The sequence below is a fragment of the Frankliniella occidentalis genome, unplaced genomic scaffold (genome assembly GCF_000697945.3).
Source record: "Frankliniella occidentalis isolate FOCC.00 unplaced genomic scaffold, Focc_3.1 Scaffold191, whole genome shotgun sequence".
Taxonomy (NCBI): Eukaryota; Metazoa; Arthropoda; class Insecta; order Thysanoptera; family Thripidae; genus Frankliniella; species Frankliniella occidentalis.
In genome coordinates, this window is record NW_026267317.1 from 538,507 (window position 1) to 548,750 (window position 10,244).

The window sequence follows — 10,244 nt, forward strand, 5'->3', positions numbered from 1 at the left end:
TAACCATATATAATTTAGTTTTCATCATCAAGGGTTCGTTTCGTAGTTTACACGAAGTTTGAAGAAAAATAAGTATTTTTTACATTATTACATTTTACATTCACATTAGCAGGTAGCATAGCTTTAAAAGAAGAGGCGCTTCAATTCATCAGAACTGTTACCAAAAGCATCTAGAATTTTTACTTTATCGAGTGATGAACTTAAAGCACACTCTACGTGAATGAAAGTCAGGGCCTCAAAAATGTCCTGACCTAATGAGCTCCTGAGTCTGTTCTTAACAAATTTAACCACAGAAAACACTCTTTCACAGGACACCTGTGTGGTGGGTAAAGTCAAAACGTCCTTATAACAGTTATAGAGTGAGGCATATGTAGAACGAAGAACAGGATAGGTGTGAAATAGCCTAAAAGCACAAGATAGGCAACGAGTGCAGGCTTCGCATTTCGCACGATAGACACATTCATTGGAATTTTCGTCAATTTCAATATCTAATTCGTCGTCTCCCAATGAATCTTGTGCTTGTGAACTTAAACTAGAGCCGTCGTAAGAAAGGTTGATATTTACAATGTCAGTGTAAGCCTTAGAGAAAGCGTGCAGTTCCTTTCTTGCTTGCGCGGCGTCATCCAGACAATCCTCAGCTGACCGAGGCCGCCCCGCGTCATCAAGGCCGAGGTCAAGGTCATCAGAGCAGCGGGGAAGAACCAGAACTCCCTCAAGACCTAGGCACCGATCAAGTCGAGCCAGCAGCAAGACTGGTGCCCGCAAGTACGCTGCAAGATCCCCATTACCAGCTCGACGTGTGAGTACCAGCAGCAATTGGGATTCTGAATGTGAGAATTGTGGCTACCATCATGGTGATGATTGGTGTCGTGCTTCAAACCGACACTGTCATGCCTGTGGTAAGAAGGGACACTTCGCCCATAAGTGTCGCAGCACATAGACTTTCCATACCTAGGTATGACCTTCAGCCTGAGCATGTCACCTGCAACATGTGGTTCGAGTACCTCACCCTGCATGGTGCCGAAGTGCAAGTCAAAATTGATACTGGGGCTGAGGTGAATGTCATGCCTAAAAAGATGTTAGATTTGGTGTTGGAGACAAAATATAAAGTTAGGCCTACTAAAATTCTCTTAGAACTGTACGGGGGGCAGCTTCTCAGGCCTATTGATACAATTTGCTTTGATAAATGTGAACTAAATGGTAAAATCATTCCTCTTGAATTTGTAGTAGCCGACGTAGAGTCAGTAAGGGAGGGTGGGGCAGTGTGTAACAGAAGCCCTTTTTTCGAATATGGTGGATAACCTAGTTGATTTGCAATCGCGAAACGCGTGGTCGGGAAAGTGTCTTCGCCGAGAAAGGACCGTGAAATCTGGGTCCTTCGGCTAGCAGGTAATTTTCATGATTTACGTCACAATCTTTTTCGGTTTCGGTCATTATGTTACAAACTACGTCCCATCTAATGATAGTTTATCGAAGTACATACTTTCGCACGTTCAAAGCACCTATTGTCACTATCATAACCTCAATGGTTCTCTCCCTACAAGGAATAATTAAAGGCATTGTACCTTGGGGCACTGTGTAACAGAAAAGTGTGGGGCAGTTTGTAACAACTCGAATGGCCCTAGTTGGTTGCATTAGTGACACGCATGTTTTATAAAAGTCTCAATAAAGCAGATTTGTTTGTTTCTGTAGTTAAGATTAACAAAATACGCCAAATAAACATTATGATTTTCATTTTATTTTCATCAATGGTTCGAAATTATATTTTAAAAAACTGATAGAAAATTACCATCACCCAGAAGAATAAGAAAGGGTTTATCGTTACTGAAAAGCTGGTTACAGTTTAAGAATTGCTGGGGAACAATCTGGCATAAACTATGCATGTCTATACAGATTAAATAAGAACAAAGAGAAACAAGAATATACTGACATGAATATTAAAGAGATACCTGATGAGCACCTCCAACTATCCCACAACTTAAGATCTATTTTTAGTTCTGATCTGGAATTATCAATCGCAGATTACTGCAAAGAAATGGCTATGATAGGGTATGGACTATCGCCCTTGTCAGATCCTGGGCACATAAATGAACAACATTCGGGCCAAATATTAAGTCGATAGCTCCAAAACTACGGCCTGATTCCGAGAAAAACGAGGTTAAAGTTTTCAGTACCTATGTATAGCCAGGGCAACTGACTGAACTGGTCCTGAAAGATTCCGGGGCACTAGAGGACTCCTTCCTCGTCGTTTATCCTGTCCTGATCGACCAGGAGACTTTTCGGTTAAGATGCGGATGGACGGACGGATATCTCCAGACACGCTCTTTTCGCTTCACACTCGCATAAGTGCATGGATTCGGGCTGAATTGCATGGAATTATACGTTTTTGAGAAAAGGGAAATTTCGATACTTGCAATGATGCGCGTACAAGCGAGGGGGAAATCACTCCAGATCTGTGTGTACGAGGTAGTACGTTAGTACACGTTAGTACACCCTATTTTTTGCGCAACTTTTCATCATGTATGCAAAATAATTTTATTACGGCAATATTACGCTTGATTTTTACCATTAATACGCGTTATTACGCTGTTAGTACGAATTAGTACGTGTTTAGTACAGGCCTGGGTGAACGAGCTAGTACGCAAGTGATTTCCCCCTCGCGTACAAGGAACATTTTTGCTCGGCTGTTGCCCACCCTACCGCCGTCTCCCCACTACGCGAAAGCGACAACTGAATAACGCACAATTCCGCGCCCTTTCTTACGTGCATGATGATTTATGTGAGATTGCGTTCCTGAGTAAAGGTGAGGCGTTCTCAAAATTCTAGCACGCACGAGAAGAATACATTGATAGTTGAACAGGATGGATAAACGAGAGCGTGAAGGTAAGCCGTAGTGTGTCGATTTATGTGTTCGTCAAGTGATGATTGATTTACGATTCATGAATGACCACTTGTTTCAGAGGTTAGCCCCCTAATCTAGCTATACCTACGCCAGACCACATCTCGCGTAACAGGCTTCGCGATATCTCACGAAACACTGTTACGCGCCTGGCGCACATATAGCTAGGCCTGCGGCGCTGACCACAAGACGAGTTAATCGGAGTGTGTTCAGGAACAGGGCCGACCTCAAAATTTGACATACCCACAGCATTTGTCGGCTACTTATTACTTTAAAATTAGGGAAACGAAACTGCTACTGTTCGGTAAACGTATTCATTAAAAGTACGAATTTCAACACATTGTTATGTAAAATCAACGTTTTGATGATACTAGATAATCTAGTATTCCTTATGCCCAAAGGACGGTGTGGTTCGACGTCAACTGTGTGGTTGTAGCATAACTTCCCGTACAATTTGTCAATATGAGGCCTTTCTAATGATTTAGTAGACCATTAGGTCATTTTCATCTTGTTTTCGCCAAGAAATGCCCACTAGCACCCAAACGGTACAAGATAGAGCAAAACAGACGAAATTTTCGTCTAGGGGGCTCGCTCTATTTTTACGACTTACCCCTTAGGAGCCTTTATAAAAATATTCGAAAAAAAAAATATTTTGCGACCTGTGGTTTTTGATTTTCTTTAAAAGTCAATTTTTGAGCTAGAATGCTCATCTCCGAACTCGATCTGTCTTTTTATGCATAAATGTGTATCGTGATACAAAACGACCCTGAAATTACCAGATCGCTCTCTCAATTCTTTCTCGCGTTATCGTGCGGACAGACAAACAAACTGACAGACAGACAAACAGAATGAAACTTTTCCGGTCAGTAGAGTAATGGGCTTCGCTAATCGCTCAGCCAAAAAGAGGCAATGCAACATTTCAACGCCGAAAAAGTCAAATTGCTTTACATTACACTAGCTATATGTACGCCAGACCACGTCTCGCGTAACAGGCTTCGCGATATCTCACGAAACACTGTTACGCTGCGACGCGCCTGACACACATATAGCTAGGCCTGCGGTGCTGAAACCCGAGGCGAGCAAATGGGAGGGTATAGGGGAACAGGGCCTTCCGGGCCCAAAATTTGACATACTCGAACAATTTCTGGGGGTCTCACTCTAAAACTAGCTATATGTACGCCAGACCACGTCTCGCGTAACAGGCTTCGCGATATCTCACGAAACACTGTTACGCTGCGACGCGCCTGGCGCACATAAAGCTAGGCCTGCGGCGCTGACACCCGAGACGAGTTAGTGGGAGGGTATTCGGGAACAGAGCCTTCCGGCTCCAAAATTTCACATACTCACAGCATTTGTCGGGGAATTTTTACTTTAAAATTAGGGAAATTAACCTTCTACTGTTCGATTAAAAGTTCGAATTTTGATAGATTCTTATGTAAAAATTAACGTTTTAGTGATACTAGATAATCTAGGGACCCTTGAGCTTAAAGAAGGGTGTGGTTCGACGTCAACTGTGTGGTTTTAGTATTACTTCTGCACACTGTTTCAATAAAAGGCCCTTTTTACGACTTAATAGACCATTTTTAGTCGTTTTCACCTTATTTTTGCCAAGAAATGCCCTCTAGCACCCAAATGGTGCAAGATAGAGCAAAACGGACGAAATTTTCGTCCATAGGGTTCTACTTTCACGAGTTACCCCTTAAAGACCCCTAAAAAAATATTTGCAGAAAGACGGTGCCGCGCGTGCACCATGAGTGATTTGTGTGGAGTTTGTAGAGCTAAAAGTGATGGAAGATCTAAATTTGAACAGTGTTCCAAGTGTTCCTTATTTGTGCACAAGGCCAAATGTGCAAAAACTTTAAACAATGGCTTAGATCCTAATGCACAAGAACTCGTATGCAACAAGTGTGACGGAGGTGAGGTTAGGGTCGACCCGGCAGATCTCGAAACTGCCACCAAGGCTGACATCAAGAGCTTGCTACGAGAAATAAAGGACATTCATAAAACTATTGTCCAGAGCCGAATTGAACCACTTGTGCACCAAGTGGTAGCAATAGATAAAAAACTGGAAGAGGTCAAGCAACTTAGTGAAACAGCCGCCAAGACTCTTAACTTCAACGCTGAGTACAGCAGACGGAACAACATAGAAATCCATGGTATTCCCTATGAGAGGGATGAAATGTCTATGCACTAGTTGCATCAGTAGGAACTGTATTAGAATTAGATATTACACCTGCTGATATAGATATAGCACACAGGCTGAAGACCCGCTCTACCACTAAGCCCCCACCTATTATAGTCAAGTTAGTTTACCATTTTTGTGTTCTCCTTTAGTTGCAACTTGGTCTATTCCAGCCACCAAGGCTCTTATCACAATATGTATTGAGAATTTTGAAGAGTATGACAAGCCTGTGAAGCATAGTGATTTCTGGTCCGCTGTCTCGAATTGTACAAACAGAAATTTGTACAAATTTGTACATTGCAAAGCAATGTGAGAATCGCATGGATACACTCAAAAGACAGCAAAAGGACTTTGATGACAATCACCAAGGTACAGGAGCTGCTGCCCCTTCACTGCTAGGAATTTCAAGAGAGGAACAGCCCATCATAGGCCTTATGGCAGAACTTTTGCAAGGCGACGTTACCTACAGACCCAATGTTACCTCTTCTGTCGGCGTCACTGCCTCAAAATTGAAGCTAAATACCAGTGTAAGTATCATTGTTCAATGCACCTAATTCTTTCCTACAGGAACAGAGTTTACCGGCTTAAAAATTTCCAGGACGAGCAGACAGTATCCCACACCTTTTGAGTTGGTGGGAGGACAAGACCAGTTATACTTAGAGGCAAGAGGAGCAGGGCGGAAAGAATAGTTCTAGCAAATTAGAAAAGAAGTGATGTCCTCATGCCAATCGCACAGCAGCAGGGCCAAGGAAAAAAATCGGGTAAAAGCAAAAATAAAAGTAAACAAAAGCAAATTGAATACGGGAGTGGCTCATCAGATTCTTCAGATTCTGACTGAAGCTAGATATTATCTGCAGGACTTCATTCTTTTTTAATTTTTTTGCTGTGCTATGCTAGTATTTTATTGCAATTGTGAAATACGGCTTTAAAATTCAGTGAACTACAAAAATTCAAAAAAGAATGAATGTTGTGGACTTTGTTTCATTAACAAAATAATTTTAAATTAATGTTGACCAAATCTTTAGACTTTTATTGTGATACATGTGTGTTTCTTTTCAAAAGTACACTGTGTTTTTCTAGTATTTAATCACAGAATTGTGATATTGCAGCTTAAAAAACTGGGTTTATTTCAATGACAGACTTAATGAATGTTTGTGATTTTGTTCCTTTAAACAAGTAATTTTAGATTGATATTGACCAAATCTTTATGAGTTTAATTGTGATACAAGTGTGTTCCTATTCAGAATAAGCACTGAAGTACGATATGATGTGCTGTTCTACTACTTATTTATTAAAGATTTCTGATATTGTAGCTTTAAAAATTTAGTTTACTTAAGCGCCTGACTTAATGAATGTTGTGTTTTGTTGCTTTAATGACAGAATTATAAATTGATATTAACCAAATCTTAAGACTGTAATAATGATACACAAGTGTTTTGGATTCAATTAGCTACCAGTACAGGCTAATGCTAGTATTATGTCTCATGTATGTTACTGTACGTTGTTTTCAAGTGAGCTTTCTTAATTGACATGTACTAAATCTCTTTTAATAATAAAAGTTGTGATACTCTATTGTACCTGGAATACATATTAATGTAGACCTGATGACATTATTGTAGAATGCTGTTACAGGTTTGTGATGCAGCTTCAGAAGTGTAATTCGTTCAACTCAATTAAATGTTGTTTTGAAATTGTATTTCTTTATTGAGCTTAACATAGAATAAGAATATCAGAATAACAACTCATCAGCAGAAACAGAACTATAACAAAGAAATCAAAATCTCTTGTAACATTTTTCTTTATCTAAAGATCTTAAAGACTATACTTCGGCAAGAGTGCATACAAAATATTACCTCCACAGTACAAGGGACTATTGTACTGTAGAGATGAAACTAAATGCATCATCACCGATGACAGCAGTCCCAATTAAAAGAAAAAGTAGCACACCATTACCCACGATATAAATAATCAGCATTGAAATCTCGTCTCAATGCACCATCAAGTTTTGCCTGTTGTCATAACTGCCTCAAGTTCACATCATCATCATCCAGGTCTGGTTTAGGTTCCATGTCCTGCATAACAAACTCAAACATTATGATGTTCCTGATGACTTGAAAATGTAAACGCCAAGAACCCTAAAAACTTACCGGTTCCAAAGCATCTCCTTCCAATATAATAAAGTTATGAAGAACTGCACATGATGTTATGTGGTCCACTACAAACTCTAGACATTAAGACTGCAGAAGTTTCAATCTTCTCCACTTTTCTTTAAGAAGTCCAAAAGCCCTTTCTATTATTGACCTGCACTGTGCATGATAATAGTTGTGGATTCGCTGACGTGGTGTCAAGGCACCATTGTCTTTGTATGGAATAATAACCTGCCAGAAAAACATGAGACTTAATTAACATTGCAGATATTTTGAGAGGTAGAAACACAAACGTAACTGGTAATATACCTTTTCTATGAGAGTGTATCCTCCATCCCCTAAGAGACTTTGGGTTTCCATAGCACCTGCAGGGTACCTCAAAATCCTCTGTCCAAGTCTACTTCTTCTGAAGGTGCGTTTGTCACCAACACTCCCTGGCTGCCTAACATAAATGGCTCGAATTAACATATTGTCATCACAAACACCTTGCAGTATGATGGAGTAATTTGCCTTTCTGTCTACATATCTCTAGCCCTGATACAAAGGCTTGGCGATGTTGATGTGGCTGCCATCAATGCACCCACACACTCCAGGATAACCATACAGATTTTCAAAATTCTCAGCAATGATTTCCTGTTCGTAGGCAGTTGACCACCTGATGTAATTAGCAACCATCTCTCGTAATGCTTTAATGATGCATTTGTAGTGATCATGTACAGTAGATATAGACACTCCAAAACGACTGCTAACAGTTCTCAAAGAGTCCGGTGTGGCTAGAATCCAGAGGACCATCAATTATTTATGTCCAGACCCAGTTTACCAATGCGGTACCACCTTCCAGCGGCCAGCAAGTGGTTGCCCACAGCAACAATCAGGAGCTGAAAAAAAAAATTCCAACAGGTTTAAAGTAACAATACACACATACACTAAGAATTCTTGCATTTTGGCATGAGGCCCAACCTCAAATGTTGACCTGTCCATTCGAAATTGCTTTTTAAAGGTGGGATCGCCCAACAGAATTGTTTCAATGCTCTTGCAGCAAATGATCCGGGCATGGTTACATCTGAAGAAATTAGCAAATACCGTTTAAAATAATCAGAGATACAAGATTTAATTGTTAATGCTCCAACAACTGTACCTCATAGACATGGTGCACTCCTGAACACTGGCTGGGACCATCCGCATAAGAGCCAGGATCACTAGTAGTTAACCCAGGAAACATCAATATCCTACGCAAATAAACAAGTTAATTGTAATAAGACAGAGGAATTGGTTTAAAAAACTAGAATGAGAAAACTTAACAAGAAAGTATTACATGCATTCAATCAATCTGATACTCGTATCAAACGAACATACCACTTCTGGTCCTGATTCGGTACTATCACTCCCTCCCTCAGCATCAATGCGTCTGCCCAACTGGATACAATTCGATGAGTGTGCCTTATAAAGTTTAAAACCTCATAAACAGCACAGCATAAAATACAACAAGAAATGAGTAAAAGAAAGACGATTGTAATTGTCCGGTTTTGTTTGCTTACTGTGCAATTCAGATCTTTGCATCGAAGTTACATCCTCTTTTGCTTGATCTTTATACCTCCACTCAGTTACTCTACTACGACGATTTGGATCTGCACCGGACATGTTTATGAAACACATTTTAAATTGGTCCTAGCTTTATCAAAATGTTTACATTCTTCATTATTAGTTAATTTTTAATTTAGACTGCGACTGTGAAGAATCGTCGTGTTTGAGCACTGAAACATCGTCTGCTAGGTTCAGTTCCTATTCAACAAAACACTTCTTGACAGGTGAAGCACGTTAAGCAGATAAGCATATATTATTAAAGAAGAAAACTTTCATTCCACAAGAAGATAGAACTGCTTAAAAGCTAAACTGATTTCAAGAAAATCGATATAGTGGTTAAATGTTTGAAGAATCTCTAATTTTGAAAGTGTGAGGGGAATAGTTTGGTATTTGTTGCGTTGGTAGGAACTGCATTAGGTGTACTTATGATGTAAAACCATCTCTTTACTGTCTGTTTGTTTTCAAAATTACTCATCATTAATTCAAAGGCGGAGTAAAGTGGTTAAAATAAATAATTATTTTCGCTGAGAAAAGCCGTTTTTATTTTGAACTCGTAACCCATGCTTGGTTTTTGTTATGAATTTGACTTCGATGCCTGTCAGAGCGGAGAACAAACGAACATCGTGCCGAAGTTTATCTTTGCGCCAAGTTTTAACTGTCACACCATCTTGCGTTCTCGCCGATCGCCGATCATCTATTAGTTGAAACTCTAACATTTATTCACTGTACTAGTCAAAAATGTAGTTCAAAGGCACATGCTTGAAGAGTGGTGAGACTCGGACGCTGGAGAGCAGCAGTCTTCTCGAAATCAAAGAGGTTACTGAAAAGCTGTGGAAACGGTGTGATATCGGTGTACCTGACGCAGAGCAGTTCAGGCAAAGACAACAAGAAGAGAAGTCAAAGAAACGAGATTGCGGCCAATACGGCGTCGTTGAAGGAAAATATGTGTACCGGTACACGTTATTCTTAGTAGCAGGTAAGTAACCTCACTTTTAATAATGTTTACATTATTGCATTTGCATCAGTTCGTTCAGTACTTCCAAGAGCATGGTCGAATTTCATGAAATTTAACTTGTTCACATCAGCGTGAGACTGATACGCTCTTAACCCAAACTAAATATAGCAATTTCTATAACTTTTGCCCATACGCTCCAGTGAATTTAATTATCATGCCAAAGTGGGGTCTCTTGAATGAGTGATTTCAGCGGTTAGAAGAACAAGAAGAAGTTCCAAGATGGCCGCCACGGACCACAACAAACATTCAACTGTTTCCGGAAGTCGGCTGCTAGCAGATGCTCGCGCTTCGTAGCACGCACATCAGCCTAAACAACGTTATTCTGCGTCTATTTGAGTCGAGTTTAGTATCATTTTAATCGGGAGAGCGAGGGGAACGAAACACTAGCGGAGCTGTAAGAGAGATTTTTAAGTGATC

General features: G+C 40.2%; 1 protein-coding gene across 1 annotated transcript; it reads right to left on the reverse strand.

The window, feature by feature from the left end:
* Window positions 1–7,096: 7,096 nt before the first annotated feature.
* Window positions 7,097–8,869, reverse strand: LOC127750447 (uncharacterized). The gene is made up of 9 exons (XM_052272149.1): window positions 8,767–8,869; window positions 8,367–8,427; window positions 8,189–8,291; window positions 8,049–8,106; window positions 7,770–8,001; window positions 7,538–7,670; window positions 7,420–7,459; window positions 7,229–7,305; window positions 7,097–7,153 (listed from the first exon to the last, which is right to left on the reverse strand). The coding sequence occupies exons 1-9, from the start codon at window positions 8,867–8,869 to the stop codon at window positions 7,097–7,099; spliced, it is 864 nt and encodes a 287-aa protein (XP_052128109.1).
* Window positions 8,870–10,244: the final 1,375 nt, after the last annotated feature.

Excerpts from the sequence above, each read along its gene's own strand:
- LOC127750447 (XM_052272149.1), bottom strand. The coding sequence starts at position 8,869 with ATGTCCGGTGCAGATCCAAATCGTCGTAGTAGAGTAACTGAGTGGAGG. Across the intron at positions 8,428-8,766 it reads GCAAAGATCTGAATTGCACA|TGATCCTGGCTCTTATGCGG; the intron begins GTAAGCAAACAA and ends GTTAACTACTAG. Across the intron at positions 8,002-8,048 it reads TGGAAGGTGGTACCGCATTG|CCACACCGGACTCTTTGAGA; the intron begins GTAAACTGGGTC and ends TCTGGATTCTAG.